The sequence below is a fragment of the Vigna umbellata genome, chromosome 6 (assembly GCF_029865625.1).
Source record: "Vigna umbellata cultivar VRB3 chromosome 6, Vumbellata_1.0, whole genome shotgun sequence".
Classification (NCBI taxonomy): domain Eukaryota; kingdom Viridiplantae; phylum Streptophyta; class Magnoliopsida; order Fabales; family Fabaceae; genus Vigna; species Vigna umbellata.
The window spans coordinates 9405860-9425593 of NC_142170.1; the positions used below are offsets into that span (position 1 = coordinate 9405860).

The 19734-nt window shown below is 35.1% G+C and overlaps 2 protein-coding genes and 1 long non-coding RNA gene across 5 annotated transcripts; 2 read left to right on the plus strand and 1 right to left on the minus strand.

Annotated features, from left to right (window-relative positions):
* Positions 1-2614, plus strand: LOC124845668 (uncharacterized). Of its 2 annotated transcripts, none has more exons than XM_047322807.2 (5): positions 1-142; positions 557-616; positions 1385-1451; positions 1693-1873; positions 2069-2614. In XM_047322807.2, exons 3-5 carry the CDS (start codon positions 1426-1428, stop codon positions 2243-2245), a joined length of 384 nt encoding a protein of 127 aa, XP_047178763.1. In that variant the 5' UTR covers positions 1-142; positions 557-616; positions 1385-1425; the 3' UTR covers positions 2246-2614. The 2 variants fall into 2 exon arrangements, with proteins under 2 accessions (XP_047178763.1, XP_047178762.1); XM_047322806.2 differs by having other exon boundaries at positions 6-142; positions 1684-1873.
* A 4175-nt stretch (positions 2615-6789) lies between these two features.
* LOC124845669 (Helicase protein with RING/U-box domain-containing protein) lies at positions 6790-14181 on the plus strand. Of its 2 annotated transcripts, none has more exons than XM_088093105.1 (16): positions 6790-7179; positions 7501-7644; positions 7999-9152; positions 9445-9567; positions 9660-9733; positions 10317-10377; positions 10507-10653; positions 10735-10820; positions 11327-11396; positions 11809-11937; positions 12086-12316; positions 12832-12936; positions 13011-13163; positions 13436-13524; positions 13638-13718; positions 13795-14181. In XM_088093105.1, the coding sequence occupies exons 1-16, from the start codon at positions 7116-7118 to the stop codon at positions 13865-13867; spliced, it is 2784 nt and encodes a 927-aa protein (XP_087949231.1). In that variant the 5' UTR covers positions 6790-7115; the 3' UTR covers positions 13868-14181. The 2 variants fall into 2 exon arrangements, with proteins under 2 accessions (XP_087949231.1, XP_087949232.1); XM_088093106.1 differs by having other exon boundaries at positions 6791-7161.
* Positions 14182-15705: 1524 nt separating this feature from the next.
* On the minus strand, positions 15706-18681 carry LOC148196763 (uncharacterized). Its single transcript, XR_015780074.1, has 2 exons — positions 18254-18681; positions 15706-15955 (listed from the first exon to the last, which is right to left on the minus strand). It is a non-coding gene; the product is annotated as an uncharacterized LOC148196763 (long non-coding RNA).
* Between the last annotated feature and the right edge of the window lie 1053 nt (positions 18682-19734).

A 19734-nucleotide genomic window follows, 5' to 3' on the forward strand; every position in this document is an offset into this window, starting at 1 on the left:
CTTTTTATTTTTTATTTTTCATTTTCCGACATTATGATTATTTAAGACCTATGTCTCTTTACAAGTGAGGGAAACAATGCATTGATAGACATCCGCATGGGACAAGTGCCAACGATCCTTTTCTTTCTGTGCTCATAAGCTTGTATGTGGCTTTTCCTTCACCCTCTTCATCTTTCTCAGTTCAAGTTATTCATTACGTTTTCTCTCTTGTTCATTGTTTTAAAAACCATGATTCTTGTGCTTCACTTCATCTTTAAACTCAAGGGAACTCACTTTCCTTTTTGGTTATTCTTATCATTAATCACCTGACACTGCAAGGTAATTAATTTATGTTTAGGATTACCTGAAACACTGGGTTTTAAGTATTTTTCTGCTGTCTCTTCATAGTTGGAGATGCAGATCTGTTTTCATCACAACACTTTAGACGTACTAAAACTTCAAAGTTTCAAACTTTTATTTGTTGGTTCTGTTGGGTGTGGTTTGGTTAGATATTGTCCTTATGAAGTGTTTTGATGGAAGAGTTCTTGATTGATCTGTTGGTACGCTTGGTGGGTAGGTTCGAAGTTTTGATCTGAAGCCATTACAAACACGATAACCTAATATCCATTGCTTTCAGGTAACTTTTATATTCTACTTTTTCTATATGATTCTGTGAATATTCTTTTTCATATGCTAAATCCATGCAATTGGGTTGTGTTATTTTAAATGAATCTGTGTGTTTATACCAATGAAAAACGTTTTCATTGTTCGTTTAAAGAATTACCTTTCATTAATTTATTTGGTATATGATCTGCACCGAATTAAACAAGATAATCTATGTCGGAACAAATGAAATAAACCAGTAAATAAAGCAAGAGATGGTCCCATATAAAGGGTATTTAATTAGCAGATATATCAATAATGAAACAATTGAGGAGATTGGAGGGTTGTAGATTTTGTGTACGGAAACGCTATTGACTAATGTTTACCAGGTTTGAAGTCTCTGAAGACTGATTTATTATCATAAAATTAGCCAATGTAAACTGAGAGAACATGTATAGTTGAATATAACAGGTTGAGATGTAGAAGCCTTCAACTTCAGTAGATGGAAACTGAAATCCTTCTCTCCAATTACTTGTTGCCAAGTGTATATACTAATAATTATATGTTATTGGGAGTGACACGTTACCTCCAATTATTGTGGTCTTTATATATAATCTAGTGGCTGAACGTGTACTTAACCGGTGACAATAATAAAATTGTTTATCATGTGGAATGTTTTCAACTATGAAATGGGTACGTGTTGTTTCTTAAAGCAGAAAATGTTGCTTTGACATAATTTATCAGTGCTTAAAGAAACACGGAGAAACCAGTGCTGATATATCTGTGTTTGTCATTTTTGCAGTGTTATGAAGATGTAACTTATTAGGAAACCCAGATGCCATCATGATGGGCTTTGGGCCCAAATTCAGGTACTCTTTCAGAGATTGTTCTTGATATTGAGAATATTTCAGCCATTTAGGCAGTGCTAAAAATATATGCTCTCTGAGGTTCTTTAATAAAAGATGATATAAATATGGCAAGATGGATAAAAAGGGACAGATTAGTATACAAAAATAGAAAGGACTATTTGGTGTTTTGTGTTCTTCTGTAGTTTGTTCTTGAAAAACATGTTTCATTAATTGAATGTTGTCCATGTTCTAGAAATTTCAGTCAATTTAAAGATCCACAAAACACCAAATATCTCAATGATGAAGACCACACCACTCACAAAGGACAAACTAAGCTGCAGTTGAAGATGCATGTTGCTCATGGTCAAAACTATGAATCTGCATATTATGCAGTTATCAACCAGTGCTTCTTTTCTTATGGGTGTTGGCTTTGCTTCTTCCAGGTAAAATAACTTGTTGGAGTGACGTGTATTGCTTAAATATGCGTTTTTGTTCCCTTGAAACATTGTTTAAAGTTATATTGTTATATTTCTTGAGTAATAAACACTAACATAAATTAAAACTATAACACTAGGATATTATAGTTTTCTGGTGATTCATATCTTTTGTGGAGAACCTAACTTCTGCTCTATACTCAGGCTGTGGCAGTTTCTTATGCTGAACAAGTTGTGAAGTTGATGGTTAGTTTCCTCATGGTAGGGAAGGGCACAGATGAAACGAAGAAGGAACTGAACACCCAGAAAATGGGAGCATCATTGATACACAAAACAGTTACTTTCAGAGATATGTCACTTCGACAGCACATGCCTCATTGATGGCTTATACCAAAGCTCGTCAAAGATGATGGTCATGATCAAAGTGATACACCCTCTTTGTCAGGGACAAGGATTTCAAACCATCAAGTGACTTGTTTATGGTTCACACAAATGTGTTTCAGTGAGGTCCTGAGTTCTTGTACCACTGAAGAGAGTTCCCCTTGGCAACTTCAAAATTTGACACTATTTTCGAACATTTTCTTGTCAGTTATCTTGGTCATAGTTTATGTCTCTTCTTGCATTCCATGAATAATGTAATAGTACTGAAGAGTTTTAGCTCCGCAGATGAATGTGTAATAAATTGAAGATTATGTGTTTGTAATTGATAGATTATATATATTTGAAGATGTTGAATTTGTTGGTTGAGTTTATGTAAGTCGTGTGATTTTTGTTTTAAAAACGTGCGATGTCTAATGCATTTCTCTAAATTTTGGTATAGTTTTGATAAATAAAATTTAATTTATAACTTAAACTTTATAAATGTCACGTGACAAGTTGTTAGTTGGAATAAGATCTGGTTTGTAGAATCAGTTTTTTTTGTTCCGCTATTTTCTATTAGTTAACGTTTACCACGTAATGTGTTGATTATTTCTCAGTGCATTGCACTATGTTATTGTATATATGTTTATATAAGTCGCATTCAATTCATTAATAATACATGAGTTGTTTCCATCGAGTGTGTGAGCATTTTTATTTTTCATTGCCTTTTACAACTGGTATTAGAGCTCTAAAAGGGACCTGAGTGAAAATTACCGTGTGAGGAGTGAAAATACTGTGAGGGTAAGAGTGCACGCAATGAACCAAAATTGTGAAAGTGCGATCAATGCAATTGTAAGGATAGGAACCAAAACATCATCATGTCGTCTCAATTTTTTTTCAGCCAAGTCATTCTACAGTTTGATGGCATTTTAACTTCTTAAATATTAGGAAAATATAGAAGCTCAGGGGAAGACTATAGAAGAGGCCAAGCTAAAAGACTTTGAAAGTCAAGAATTTTTTATTCCAAGTCATTGACAGACAAGTTAGGGAAACTTTAAAGGAAATATGGAAATCCATGAAAGTATCAAAAGTCCACAGAGGCAAAAAAAAAACACAACTTCAAACACTAAGAAGAGAGTTTGAATTGCACATTGACAGCTACAGAGGCATACTTCTCCATTTTGGTTACCAAAATGAAATCAAATGGTGAAGTAATAGAAGAGAGCACAAATATATCGTTACCGAATTCCAATTTCAATCGACGATCACACGATTTTGATCATCTTGGTCAGGCGACCATTGTGCCTTCGACGATACATTCATCTTTCAAAGTCTTTTGAAGTTGTTGATATGCTCTTTTTCTGTCATGCATGATGACACGTCTCGCAGCGATTTAGAGTGTTGATGTCACTGTTTTTCCTTTTTCAAGTTTGTGGTGCGTTGTCGCACTTCCAGTCTCCTCTCATGTGGCTATTCAAAGCACAATTGTTAGCAAAATACTTAGATCTTTGACATCAAAATTCAACTATGTTGTATGTTGGATGGAAGAGTTAAATTTTTTCGGTATTTTAAGTATAGATGAACTACACCTTTTGATGCATGAACAATGTAGGTAAGGCTTCCAAATAAAAGAACAAGTTCAGAAGGTAACAAATGATAATGGACCTTTTAAGGGCGGGGCAACAAAGATTCATTTAGAGGAGGTCACAAAAACCATAATGTGGAAGAGGTAGACAATCACCTAATAAATCGCTCATTGAGTGCTTTAAATGTCACCAACTGGATCATTACCAATATGAGTGTCCAGATTGGGAAGGCAGGGTCATTATGAAGAACTTGATGAAGAAGATGAAGAGTTTCTATTAATGGTAATGAAGAACTTCATCACACCACACAGGATGTATGGTTCTAGATTTCATTATAACAACCATATGACGAGAAGTAAAGAATGATTTTTTGATTTTGAGGAAGGATTATGCAAAATTATGAAACTTGGAAATAATACAACAATGATCGTGGTTGCAAAAGGAAACATTTGGGTAAAAATAAATGGTTTTACTTTATAAGATGTTTATTTTGTCCCTAAGCTTACAAATAATTCAGTTTAGGACAAGTTCATGAGAAAGGTCTATCCGTCCTAATCTAGCAAAACAACTGATATTCCATCCAAAGAAGGGATTGATTATGCACTCTAACATGAAGGGTAACAAAATGTTTTGCATGATAATATGTGTAACATTTAAAGAGTCAATGTGTATGCAAACAAATACTCGCTTCGATGAAGAAACACATTTGTGGCACTGCTGTTTTGGCCATCTTAGCTACAAAGGACTGAACACACTTGCATGCAAAGAGATGGTTGCAGGACTTCCACCACTAGAATTCCAAAGCAAAATTTGCGAAACATGTTTGGTTGGCAAACAATAAAGGGAATCGATATTGAAAAAATTCTTATGAAGGGCTTCAAAACAACTTCAGCTCATTCATGTTGACGTTTGTAGTCTCATCACACCATTCTCAGACAACAATAAGAGGTTCAAATAGTGGTTTTGAAAAAGAAGTCGGCATGTGCATCATATGTGTAAGGACAGACTAAGGAGGTGAATTTACATATATGGGTTTGAAGAACTCCTTAAAACTCAAGGAATTTCCCGACAATTAACTACAACCTACATGCCTCGAAAAAATGGAGTAGCTGAAAATCATGAATGCACTACACGCAATACTAATGAAAAACAAGTTCCTAAATTGTTTTTGGCCTAAAGGAGTTAAATGGTGTGTGCATGTACAAAACAAAAGTTCAACTTTAGCTATGGAATAGAAAACTACCAAGGAAGCCTAGTCTTCTAGCTCATTGTCACATACCTGATGAAAATAGAAGAAAACTTGACAACAAAAAGAAGCATTATGATTCCTGGGCATCGTTGATGAATACTTCTCCAAAATTTGACATTATTTTCAATCATTTTCTTATCAATTAATTTAGTCATAATTTTTGTCTATTCTTGCATTTCATGAATAATGTAATAGTAATGAAGAGTTCTAGCTCGATAATAAATTGAAAATTACGTGCATGTAATTGATAGATTATATTTGAAAATGATGAGACTTTGTTGAATTTGTTAGTTGAGTTTTAGTGTGAGTCTTGTGATTTTGTTCTTATTAACTTTGTCATCTTTAAAATCGGACAATGTTGGATGGATTTTTCTAAATTTTGGCATTGTCTTGATAAATAAAATTTAATTATAACTTAACTTTATAAAACCCAAATTGTATTTAAAAATGTTTTATTTTAATACATTCACGTATATACTTTCAATGCATGACAATTGATATGTTATTGGAAATAAATACCTTTTTCTAATGACATTTTAATAGAAAGGTTGAGAATGAAAATCTAATAAAATACACTAATCTATACTTCTAAGAAATTAGAGAAACACGTTATTAGAGTAACAAGAAATCTCCTATGAGAAAAACAAATATGGATTCTATATTATGAATTTTTAGTATTATTTTTGTGTGTCTTCCACTAATATTTAGAAATTTTTAAAATATCTTATTATATTTGACTGGTATCTTCTAAATTTAATATAACATTAATTATTATTTTTTCTTTATACTCTATTATATACAATAAAATACATTGAAAAATCTCTTTCATTAATACTAACCATTACAAACTATCATCTAATTTTTATCTAACTACTATTATTTAAAAAAGAAAAATACAAAATGATTGTGAACATCTTTATTTCAAGTATAAATAAAAATTAACATCAATTTTTTTTTTCTTTTTACCTTTTATGTGGTTGACTTTTTTTTCAAATTTATCTTCGTTTTTTTCAGAAGCATGTCTTAACTAATAGCCTCTTTATTCAATATAGCAGTCATTATTAGGTGAAAATTGGTCCAGAATTTCCATTAAGTCCACAATATTTCTAATAACGGTAATTGTTATAAATGATTTAATGTTTTTTCAGAGTTTTGAGTTCTTTACCTTATACATTCAAACTGGATCTACTCAATTCATTCATCATTCTACTCTTATGCTTGTGAAAGTTATGGTTTGCTGTAATTTTTCCTTTTCAAAATAAAAGAAAAAATATCTAAGTTCACTACCATTTTAAGAATATAACTATTTAGCGGCTGAAATTTCCTTCTACTCATTAATCTTTCTACAATCATAATGGTTTGATTTTATTTAGGTGAAATTAATTTTAAAAGAAATTAATTTTAAAAGTAGATAATGGTGGATAATTTTACAAGTTAAAATTGATTTATATAACACTGTGGATACAGGAATGTTGTGAACGCAGGACAGTCACGCCATGTGAATGCCAATATTCAAATTTTCAATCAGGAAAAAGTTGGTGTGAAAAGAAAGAAAAAACTAGTGTATAAAAACCCACGCGTCACTAGAAAAAGTTGGAAAGACATCCCCACCGTTGATATCTGCCAACATCACGATCAGTTAGGATTCTTGAATCAGTGTACCGTTGATTCTGTAGACCGGTATCACCAAAGCGTGAGAACACTCGTTAGTCGGTTCATAAGTTCATTCTCCCGTCCGTAGTGATTAGTGCCGTAGAGGATTGCAGCCCCTGGTTCTTGAGTTCATTCCCCATCCATAGTGATCAGTGCCGCAGGGGATTACAGTCCCTGACGTTGAACTTCGTGCGTGGCGCTTCGTTACTGTGTACAAAAGGGGACTCACTTCCCGCCGTTTCAGTCACAAACGAACCATAGGAACAATCCATTCCTTCTCCACAGAGAGATAAGGGAGAGAGGGAAAACGAACACTGTTTCTCACTGTGCAATCATCTTCCGTCACTCGATTCTGCCAAACGGTTTTTCGATTGGAAACCCTAACTTTCATCTACGTGCGTTGATGGAGCTTCGTTCTCGTCGACGCCTTTCGAATCCCGCAGTGTCTGGTACTATCAATTGTTCCGGTTATTTTCTCTTCCTTTTTCTTTCTTGTCGGTTTCAGAACTTTATGTTTTGATTTCTTCACTGCCTGGTTTAGATGTAGACCAGTTGATGTCCTTTTCTTTTTCGATACTTTATTTTGTTTCTTTTTTCTTGGCGGTTTTGTTTGCTCAAAATTTATGTTGATAGTTTGAGTGGAAGTTTTGAAAAGAAGAGTGGCGCCGATGTTAACGGTTAATAGTGTTGGTGAAGCCACACGGTGTGTGGTTGTTTATTGGTTACGTTTCGTTTTTTAAACCAAAGAAGGCATTATTAACATTGTGATTTGTGAATGGGAAAAACAGGGAATGAGCAGCAGCCTAAGGATGATACTGTTGTGGAAGATGAAACCAAGGGCCAGAGTAGCAACAATAAAGACAAAGGTGTTTCCGTTATGTTGTCTGATTCGGATGTAGTTTCTGGTTCCGATTCCGATTCCGATTATGAAGGTAAATTGTTTTACTCTATGGTTTTAAGCTCAGTGGATATTTTCAGGTTATGGTTTTGTATTTGGCTTGGTTGCAATATTTTGGGTTTATGCTTCTATGTATCGTTTATTTTTTACTCAAAAGGATATTCCTTAGATGTTTGGAGACTAAATTGAGTAAATGTTAAGACCTAGTGTGTGTAGCCATGCATAATTTTAGTTTGACCATTGTTATTCGACCAGGGTTAAGAAAGTTGAATAAAGTTATCTAGAAATCTTCTTTCCTTTGAATTTTGGAAGAACGTATTAACCTAATTTTAACTGTGTGATTTTTTACCTGGTTGTATATCAGTAATTTAAACAAATTTCCTTTCAGATGAAGAATTGGTTGGGGGCTCGCTGCTGGACTTGAATAAATATCCATTTTCAAGCATCAGTGTTTCTGACGGAGAAGATTATGGTTCTGATTCATCTGATGGTGACATACTTTTATTCAAGAAGGCAAAGGTTCCGGGGTCCAGAGCGAGAAGAAAGAGTATGAACACAGAAAAAGGAGAACCGAGTGATGTGGTGAGGGTGGTGGATCGTGAATATTCAATGATTTCACCAGTATTGGTTCCATCTGCTTTTAAGGGAACTAAGAAGAGGAAATATACAAAAAAAGGAAGTAAAGGAGATTCTCGTCCAGTGTTGTTGTGGAATGCATGGGAAGAAGAGCAAGAGAAATGGATTGATCAGCATATAGCAGAAGATTTTGACTTAGATAATCAGAGTGAAGTAATGAATGAAACTGCTGAGGCGCCCTCTGATCTGACTATGCCTTTACTTAGATACCAGAGGGAATGGTTAGCCTGGGCTTTGAAACAAGAACATTCTTCAAGTAGAGGTGGAATACTTGCAGATGAAATGGGAATGGGGAAGACTATTCAAGCAATTGCTCTTGTCCTTGCCAAACGTGAATTCCAAGACAGTTGTGAACCAGATCAATCCATACCATGTTCATCCAACCTGTTGCCTGCTATCAAAGGAACACTTGTCATATGTCCAGTGGTTGCTGTTACTCAGTGGGTCAGTGAGATTGATCGTTTTACTTTAAAAGGAAGCACCAAGGTGCTGGTCTATCATGGGGCTAATAGAGGGAGGAGTGGGGATCGATTTGCAGATTATGATTTTGTGATAACTACATACTCTGTTGTTGAGAATGAGTACAGGAAGCATATGATGCCTCCTAAAGAGAGATGCCCATATTGTGGAAAATTATTTTTGCCAAGTAAGTTGATGTATCATCAAAGCTATTTTTGTGGACCTGATGCTGTTAGAACAGAAAAACAATCAAAGCAAGCTAAGAAGAAAAGGGAAGTTACTAAAGGGAAGACCAAGGAATGCGAAAGTAGCAAGATTTTGAAGGGTTCTATCAAGAAAAAGGGAGACAAAATGTGCATAGATATGGAAGATTCTGATGCTGTACCTGTACGTAGCGATAGGTCATTTCTCCATGCTGTTAAATGGCAAAGGATCATATTGGATGAGGTCAGTTGTATTAATAGATTATAAATTCAATTCTTAAAAGGGAAAATAGAAAGAGACACTTTATATATTTCCATTGTTGTTATCAGTGCCACTTTCTGTATTTCTACAAAACACAAGTTTCACTTTCTGTATTGCTCAAAATAGGTCTTTTTGACTTCAATTGGTATTGTTTATTATTTTATTTAAGGTATTGAGTTATGGAGTAATGATTGTAACTTTTTTTTATTAAAATTGGTTCAGGTCCGACTCTTCTATTTTGTTGACCAGTTTTTCTTTATAAATATAATGTCAGGCACACTATATCAAATCTAGACACTGTAACACTGCTAAAGCAGTTCTTGCTTTAGATTCTACCTACAAATGGGCGTTGAGTGGCACTCCCCTTCAGAACCGAGTTGGAGAGCTGTATTCGCTGGTATGTTTGCAGCGTTTTTTCTTTTCTGATGTAAATCTTTAATGTATCAGATTGCCTTTTGAAGTATTTTAATTGCAATTCGGTGTGTGCAGATACGATTCCTGCAAATAACTCCTTATTCCTATTACTTGTGCAAGGACTGTGATTGCAGGATTCTTGATCATAGGTATTATAATTCGTTATATAATAAAGCTATGTGGATTTGAGGGCCCTAAAATGCATGTAGACTTAATGATTGATGTATGAGTCTATGCTTAACTTTTTTTATTATCTTTCTACCCATCTTGACTTGCCTAGGAATGTACGGAACATTGCTATTCTTTTCTCATTTTTCATTTCAATTAGAAAACTGTTACAGTGATTTTCTGTAGTGCCTATTCTCATGACTGTCATTCATGTGGAACAAAGCAATTGTAAGGTTTTTAGAATATATTGTTTTTTATATCTTAATTTTGTGGTTTCCATAACATTTCTATTTTTTTTTCAAATATCTTATAATCATGCTGAGGAGTTGGTTGTGTTAGTGGAAAATATGATGTAGTTTTTATGATGCCTATTTCTTTCTGATTTTTCTTGATAAGTTAATAAATGAAGATTCTAGTTATGAATGAGGCAGCTACTAGCATCATCTATCAAGTTAGTGTATGAGTGATCAGGGAAATAACATGCATGTACATGTTGTCATAGATTTTGAAAATGTTTTTTTTCTTCTTGAATTGCTAATCACGTGTTAATATGCCTTTGTGCAGCTCTAAAGAATGTTCAGTCTGCACTCACAGTTCCGTGCGACATTTCTGTTGGTGGAATAAAGTAAGTTCTGCAGTCTGTTAATCCCTTTTGTGTTGACTATGTTTAAGGCAGATACAAAGAGAAACCGAATCTACAAACTGCAATTTTATGTATATGTGCTTTTAACTATATATTTTTAATCTTGATTAGTATGTTGCCACACCAATTCAATCTTTTGGAAATGGTGATTCTGGGAAAAGAGCTATGATACTGCTTAAACATAAAGTTTTGAAGAACATAGTATTAAGGCGCACAAAAATAGGCAGGGCTGCTGATCTTGCACTTCCACCTAGAATTGTAAGTTTTATTCAATGTGGTTGTGTTCGTTTTCAAATATTGAAAGAGGGCATGCTTAACTTTTTCATGCATTTCATGCAGGTTTCGTTGAGAAAGGATTGCCTAGATATTAAAGAGCAAGACTATTATGAATCGTTATACAATGAAAGTCAGGCACAATTTAATACGTATGTCACATGCTTTTTCCTTTTTTCTTTTCTATACAATGAAATCATTGTAAAGCATATTGTTCTTCATAGGAAATATGCTATTGGAAGGTATCAGGTTATTCATGAAACAATCATGAAAGTAAAATTAATTGTAGGTATGCTTTTTTCTTAACATAGGCAGTCTGATGGGTTAAAACTTCCTAGGTCAGCATTTCATTTGAAAATTTACAAATAAGTTGGTCCATCTATTCCAAATTTTCATGCACAACTCCAATATTTAATCAGGTTATTCATGAAACAATCATGAAAATAAAATTAATTGTAGGCATGCTTTTATCTTAACATAGGCAGTCTGATGAGTCAAAACATCTTAGGTCGGCATTCCATTTGAAAATTTACAAATGTATATGTCCATCTATTCTGATTTTCCCTTGCACAACACCAATAGTTTTTGGCCGCAATTTTGCTTTTGAATGGTGACGTTAATCCTAGCCTGATTCCATTGGCATTCTTTCTTTTAACAGATACATTGAAGCAAATACACTGATGCATAATTATGCTCATATATTTGATCTCCTCACACGGCTGCGTCAGGTTGGTAATTGTTCTATCAGAAAGAAAATATATTTTTCTGCCCTTTCCTTCTGCGAACCATTTTTTTCGTTCAAGTTTGGATTAATGTTATTAAAGTTATGCTTAATGATCATGGACACGTTGAAAGTAGCGGCCTTGTCTCTAGTCATCTCTAAGAACATTTTACTTTAAAATAACAACAGTTAATAAACTATATGCTCATCGTAATGGCAAGCTAGAAATTTGGCATATTATTGTTGTGAAATAATTTCCTTTTAAAACCAAAATAACTTGTTCCAAACATTGTACCAGATTTTTATTTTTTTTTAATAATAATGCATAGCCCAGCCCTTGTCTTGACGTAAGATCTGGGAATTTCTCCTATTTGCTAAAGCATTCCAGATGTATATTTTACTGTTGCTTAAATGTACAGGCTGTTGATCATCCATACCTTGTGGTATATTCTCAAAGTTCAGGTTCAAGAAGTGCAGTTATGGCCAACAATGCTACTACCGTTGAACAAATTTGTGGTATATGCCACGAGCCAGTAGAAGATCTTGTTGTAAGTTTTTACTTTTTTAAAACAAGTTTTGTGATTGTATTGTTTCGTTTAATTTTATTTTCACCCCTTGCTACCTAGTTATACCTCTTCTAAAACAGTTTTTTAGCTAATTATAGTGTGTTAAAGTACTTGGTCATTCTTCTTTCAGGTTACCTCCTGTGAGCATTCATTTTGCCGTGCATGCTTGATAGACTACTACTCTACTTCCTTGGGCCAAGTATCATGCCCTGCTTGCTCCAAATTACTTACAGTTGATTTAACATCCAACAAGGATGCTGGGGATCAGGTTAAAACAACAATTAAGGGTTTCAGATCCTCGAGCATTTTGAATAGAATTCGCCTTGAGAACTTTCAGACGAGTACTAAAATAGAGGCTTTGGTATGTATTTCAAAGTACTTACTTGACAAATCATTTCTGGCTTTTCCATGTTTCTGTAAGTTTGATTTAGCTAGCTCTTGGTTTCTTTGGTCAATGCTTTTTCTTTAGTAAGGCTTGAGGTTTAGACTGGTAGAAGATTATACAGGCATGCCAAATTGATTGGTTGCAAATAGTAAAATGATGCTGATAAATGGAGTTTGACAATCTGTAAAGGTTGAAATGTAGGGCATTCTTGGCAATTCAAATGAAGCTGCTTGGTAGGAATAGAATAGTGTTTGTAAACATGATTATTGACTTCTTAAATATTATTGTTCTGGCATCATTGAGAATTTTGTTATTGTTTGAGTGGCAAAGGGAATGCTTGAGAAACTAACATTTGGCCAAATAATAAGCTGAAAGATTTGCGTATAACATTGTTGTGAAGAAAATAGTGCTATTATCAGTTTTCTTCAATGTCTTATATTCTATGCTATTTATTACTATCTTGTTATTTACTTTCACCTGAATGGTTGCAGAGAGAAGAAATAAGATTCATGGTCGAAAGGGATGGTTCTGCCAAAGGGATTGTTTTTAGCCAATTCACATCGTTCTTGGATCTTATAAACTACTCTTTACACAAGGTAATTTAATGGTCAGCTCGTGAGATAATACACCAGAATTGCTTTGGGATGATAATGTTATGTGCTTGTTGCAGTCTGGAGTATCTTGTGTTCAGTTGAATGGAAGCATGTCATTGAATGCTAGGGATGCTGCCATTCGAAGATTTACTGAAGATCCAGATTGCAAAATTTTTCTCATGAGCTTGAAGGCTGGGGGTGTTGCACTCAATTTGACGGTAGCTTCACACGTAAGCAATAATTATTTTGGCATTTTTTGTATTCTGTTTGGGATTTTGAAATTGTCAATAAATATGCTTTGATAATTTACATCTCTGTTCAAATTTGTAAGAGATTAAGGCTTGAATTCACGTCTTTCACGTTTGTTGTAATTTTTTATTGCATCCAATGTTCATAGGAGCTGCTTTTGAGTTAATGTTTTAGTGCGTTTTTTTCTCGTCTCTTTTTGTCATGGTTCAGTTTAAGTCGGCTAATTGTGACCTTCTTTCTTGGGCATGGTCAGGTCTTCCTTATGGACCCTTGGTGGAACCCGGCCGTGGAGCGCCAGGCTCAAGACAGAATTCACCGAATAGGGCAATACAAACCTATAAGGTTCTATTTCTTGTTCTCTAGTGCTTCCAATAGACAATAATGAATGGAAAAGTTGCGTAGAAACATACAAATTGGTCCTTTCTTAATGAACTGACACTTTTTTTCATGCATAGAATTGTGAGGTTTGTCATCGAGAACACAATCGAGGAGAGAATTTTGAAACTCCAAGAGAAGAAAGAACTCGTGTTTGAAGGGTAAGTATGATGAATAAACAAGGTTGAAAGAGGCTGGATATCTTGCTATGCTGACTTTTTTTTATCCTCTTAACAGGACTATCGGTGGTTCTTCTGATGCTCTGGGGAAATTGACAGAGGCAGACTTGAGATTTTTGTTTGTTACCTAAGCAAGGTTGTTTTGTTATGTTGACCAGAAAAAAAATTGTGGATGCTTCTGATCATTCATTTTGCAGAACTAAATTTTTTATTTATATAGGAAAAATGCTAAGAGGCACTTGCGCCCTACAAGGAGGATGCCATGTATTTTTATTTCTCGACATTCCCTGATTTATGTTGTGACGAACAGTAACTGGGTTAGCTGTACATAGGCAATATAGGCTAGTGGCCCACTATAGTTTCCTCAGCCCAACAAAAAAACTGACTGTACTTTTTGAATAGTGGGATTTTGAATCTTAAGTGGAATGTTAAATATTATTCTGTAGATTTTCAAGAAAACTTAATACCAAATATAAAGACGCTGACTATATTGCAAGTTTGCTGAGACCATTCTGATTGACCTTTTGTTAATTGCTGTGTTTTTTGGTTTCTCGGTTCGAAGGCTGTATCAACGACTCCCTGCCTTAGGAGCCCGTCGCAATGTCCGGTCCTAATTCGATTTTAGGTGTCATTTCACTAGTATATCAACCTTCAATTCAATTACTTAAGCTGATACTAATTTTTAAAAGTAGATCTAGAACTCAACTATTGCATAATATTATTGTATTGTTCCACGCAATTTTAAACTGATACTAATTGTTAGTAAGTTCATGATTTAAGAACTTAATTATTGCATATTAATATTTGGCTCAATCTTTTAACTTTATTCACTTTTTCTTGTTAGGCTCAATACATCATTGGTCCCTAGTTTGGGACGATGTGTTCAAAGTGATCCGACCTTTTTTGAAAGTTTACTATTATCCCATATTTCGTAAAAGATAGTTCAAGTTGGTCATTTTGACTTACAGTGTTAAAAATATTAACAACATGCGGCAATTATGACTTGTCTAATTTTTTATTACTTGATAACTGTGATCTAAATGTCTGACAATGTTAATGAAAAAGGAAAGGAGGACATTGTGAAATCCTAATTTCCCTAAGGACATAAGTTCTTGTGTCGTCACTGTGAAACCCTAGCCATTACTGCTGTCGCAGAATAAAATGTGTCACCACCAAACCCTCAGGCCACCATGCATCTGTCACCTCTATCAACATATACCTATTTTTCGAAGCAGAGAAAACCAACAGAAAACCCAAAAAGCCATTACTGCTGTCGCAGAATAAAATGTGTCACCACCAAACCCTCAGGCCACCATGCATCTGTCACCTCTATCAACATATACCTATTTTTCGAAGCAGAGAAAACCAACAGAAAACCCAAAAGTCAAACCCAAATCGCCTGATTCCAACCAAACCCTAGCCACCATGAAATCGCGCCGCCAGTAACCAGAGCAAAATATCTCCACCATGTGTCGCGCCTCACCACCATCAAGCAAGAATCGAATCGAAATTCCTGGTAAACCAAAAATTCCAACCCAAACATGAATAAGAAAATAGCAATACATCTAAAAGCCTAATTCACACTTGCAGCAAACCATAAACATACATAATCGCTATCCAAATCGCAGAAACCCTAGTTCACAAGCAACATCAATGGGAACCAACCTGCAAATTGCATAAGCCAGAAACGTAGAAAAAATGTGCCTCCATGCATCTTGCAAGAAGCCTCTTTATGTGTCCTCCATCTTTGTCTTCTTTGCAAAGAGCAAAAGTCCAGAAGGAGAACTTCTTCTTCATTTATCATTGATCAAACACGTTGTGCCACCATGGGCTGCCGCGAGTTAGAGTGCAAAATCATGAAGACTCTCTCACATAAACATTGCACAACAATTGAGGTTGTCATATAATAAAAGAAATTGAAAGATCACAGTTGCCACATGTAACGTCCCAAATATATACATCATGCATATATAATAAAGACGTCATCATGCATAATATAGGAAAGCAGTCAAGAGTATTTAAGGATTACAGTCATCCTCAGAATAGTGCGGAAATTGACAATACGATTATTGGAATCTCCCGTGGAAAACACGGAAAATTTAAAACTTAAAATACACACAAATGTAATTAAACGAGTTCACGAAATAAGAATTAGTGAAGCTAGGTTGCAGCACTGCCGTCTCCATCAAGAGCTGCTCCCAAGGTATCCTCCCCGCCATCTGCTCCCATCCAAGTGGATGATCATCGCCAAATAACATATCCAAATTGGCACACAACACAAACAAATGCAAGGGTGAGCTAGATATAAAAACATGTTATCTCCTAGCACAATTAATTCATGAAATCATTCATAGGTTCATATAAAATAACAATTTAAAGCATACTCATTGATCCATATTCACACACTCCCATGACATGTAAACATTCATCCAAACATGGTAAACTAACATCACAAGACTTGTTACTTTATACCCGACTCGTTCCTTTATAGACCGACTCGTCCGGACTAGAATGATTACCGAGCTATGGCGGGTCTTGCACCCGTGGTGGCTTTATGAAACTTGGGCACTACCGCCCTGGCACTACCGCCTGATGAAACTTTGGGGCACTACCGCCCGGCCACAGTCACGAGGTTAATCCGTTATCACTCACCTTGGGTCATATGGAAGCACCCAAGACTAGGACCTCCTGCTACTCCTCACCACATGGTTCAATCCTCTCTACATGAGAAGAAAGACCATTGGAGCTTCAGGATGACCCCCAAAACTGAGCTACCATGTAATCATTCTATACAACCCCCCAAAACACCACCATGTATCCTCTCCTTGAGGATCATGGAATTACGTCCATGAATCATATTGTTACTTTGAAACTTAACCACAATTATGAATATTCAGATACCACCATATTATCACAACAAATCCAACATATTTCATACATTCACATATTTTCAAATAAATTACGTCACAGCCAATATTCCAACCATTGGTACACATAATTCAACCCAAGAGCAAAGGAACTTGGAATCCAACTTATTTGTAAAATACTATTTGGACGAGCACTATTCACCACCCAGGACGAACGCTATTAAGTGAACACCACGGACGAACGCTAATTGCAAATGGACGAACGCTAATTGCCAAACATCGGACGAACGCTAATTACCAATCAATAGGCCGAACGCTATTTGGACGGACGTTATCAAATCCTATACTATCAGGCCGAACGCTATTTACTAACAGGCCGAACGCTATTTAACTGATCACACCATTAGGTCGAACGCTGAGATTGATACTTAGGACGAACGCTATTGCACCGAAAACACTTTAAGAACGACCGCTAAGATTGATACTTAGGCCGAACGCTGGGATCGAGTACTTAGGCCGAACGCTATTTTATCGAACATCATATTGGACGAACGCTAAATCCGAATCCTAAAAGAACGAACGCTACAATTTCTAGTACACTAAGACCGAACGTTCATGATCCAACCTTACGAATATCAATTTACAACCGAACGTTCCAGATCTAAATTAAGGATTCTGAATTTAAAACCGAACGCACACTAATACATCAAAACCGAACGTTCAAGATTAAATCCTAAGAATACTACTTAAGATCGAACATTGAAATAGAGAACTTAGACCGAACGCTGAGATCTAGTACTTGGGCCGAACGCTATGAGATTAAACGCTACAGGGTCGAACGCTAAACCATTGAATACCCTATTGAATTAAACACTATTTGACCTAGTGCTTAAATATCAAGGCCGAACACCATATGGACGAACGTTTAAGATTGGATATCGAATTAAGGCCGAACGCTCACAATCAGATTGAAACCAAGACCGAACGCTCAAAATCAGAATTTAAACTACAACCGAATGCTCAACAGAACAAGACCGAACGCTCCAGATTTAAACTTAAAACTATCGAATTATTACCGAACGCGCACATCACAATTTGACAAAAACCGTTCGCTCAATATCCAAACCTAAGAGTACCCACAAAAACGTACGCTCACAGTTTCAATTAAATAAGGCCGAACGTCTAATATCCACACCTTAGAACACCCAATAAAAACCGAACGCTCACTATTACTCTTACATCAAAACCGAGCATTTAAAATGTTTGGACGAACGTTAACACCCACAAAACCGAGCGTCTAATATAACTTTTTCAAAAAGACCGAACGCTATACAGGATTGAAGGACGAACGCTAACCCTGAACTAAAAACCGAACGCTCAACATAATCTGGCCGACCACTAATTGGTCGAGCCGTTTTGGACGAACGCGCCAATATCTTGGCCGACCACTAATTGGTCGAGCCATTTTGGACGAACGTCCAATTTTCATCAAATTGGACGAACGCGCGTTTCTGCAGAATTCTGCAGAATCGCAGGTTTTCCAGAAAACCCAGAAAACCCAGAAATCCCAATTTTTCATCCCTTCCTTCCCAGATTTGCATTAAACACAACATATATCATCAATCAAACAAAAGATCTAGCTCCCCTTACCTCTTGAAGACTTCCTTGAATCACTTCCAGAGAGTTTGATCTCCTTCCAACTTCAAAAGTTCTTCACTTCTCCTCTTTCCCAGAACTTCCAGCCACTCTTCAACTCTTCCAAATGCACCACCAAAGCCTCCTTGCAGCTTCAACAGCAGCTCCCACTTCTCCCCTCTCAAATTTGGCAGCAAGAATTTCCCCTCCCGGCAGAACCCCAAAACTTCCTTTTAACTTCCCAAACTCTTCCGTCTTCCCCTCTTCTTCTCTTTCCTTTTCTTGTTTTTCTTTTTGAATGGGGAAGCAACGTTGGCTGTCTCATTGTGGCCAACGTTCCTTCCTTCCCCCTTTCCCCCGTTTGTTGTTTTGTTTTCAAAGGGGGAAGCAACGTTCACTGTCCCTTTGTGGCAGCGCACGTTCCTTCCTCCCCGTTCTCTCTTTTTTTTTTTTTTTTTTTTTTTTTAAATTTGATTCTTTACACCACATCATTACGTCGTTAATGTTTTTAAAGCTGTAAGCGAAAAGGACCAACTTGAACAGTTCTTTACGTATAGGACAATAGTAAACTTTCAAAAAAGATAGGATCACTTTAAACACATCATCCCAAACTAAAAACCAAATAATGTATTAATCTTTCTTATTATTATTGAAAAGAGTTTCATCCCTCTTCATTCCACAATAGCTCCTTTTCTAATATTAGGATGGCTGTCTGTATTTTGTTAATATTTTAAAACTTTCTTTTTTAATTTTATATTTTTATTTCGAGTTGTTTTTTAAAATATATGTCGTGTAATTGAAATTATATCAGAGAGCTGAGTATAAATAACTTGATTTTTCCAAGATGCTCATCGAAGACATTGATTTATTTTCTATTGAAATTTGCACTGAAAATAGTTGTAAATAAATTTAAATGTTTATGACATTTTTTATTTTTAAAATTCAAATTTATTTTGTTGACAATTTTGAAAAAAAAAAGTTTCTTTTGTTCAATTTTGTGTTCTTCAGAGAAATTTTCCTCGTAATTTAAACAATTAAAATGTTTTCTAATGGTTTAAATAAAAGAAGTAAACAAAAATAAATAAAAAGTTTATATGAAACATATCATATTTCGTGAATATATTATATCAGACAAAAATAATTAAGGGTACTTAACTCAGTTGATTGAACCGTATGTCGTGATTATAAACTTGCTGACATGCCTTCATCAATCTCTAAATATTGCAAAAATATTTAAAATTAACACCGTTAAATCTGGTTTTTCAATTTTCATAGAACTTTCTATTAAAATAATGCAAAAGTGTATTACAAATCAAAGAAAGTCTATTTGTAAGTATCTAATATTTTTCTAGCTTTAAATTATTTAAGGTCACACCATATTATAATTCCATGATGTACAGTACATTTCATTCACATTTTAGTAACGAAATTGTTAATATGAAACGTTTATAACTTTTATTATAACTAATATTTGTTGTGAAATTTGACAAATAACT

Excerpts from the sequence above, each read along its gene's own strand:
- LOC124845668 (XM_047322806.2), top strand. The coding sequence starts at position 1,426 with ATGATGGGCTTTGGGCCCAAATTCAG. Across the intron at positions 1,452-1,683 it reads GGCTTTGGGCCCAAATTCAG|AAATTTCAGTCAATTTAAAG; the intron begins GTACTCTTTCAG and ends TCCATGTTCTAG. Across the intron at positions 1,874-2,068 it reads GTTGGCTTTGCTTCTTCCAG|GCTGTGGCAGTTTCTTATGC; the intron begins GTAAAATAACTT and ends CTCTATACTCAG.
- LOC124845669 (XM_088093105.1), top strand. The coding sequence starts at position 7,116 with ATGGAGCTTCGTTCTCGTCGACGCCTTTCGAATCCCGCAGTGTCTGGT. Across the intron at positions 10,378-10,506 it reads ATTTCTGTTGGTGGAATAAA|TATGTTGCCACACCAATTCA; the intron begins GTAAGTTCTGCA and ends AATCTTGATTAG. Across the intron at positions 10,654-10,734 it reads TTGCACTTCCACCTAGAATT|GTTTCGTTGAGAAAGGATTG; the intron begins GTAAGTTTTATT and ends CATTTCATGCAG.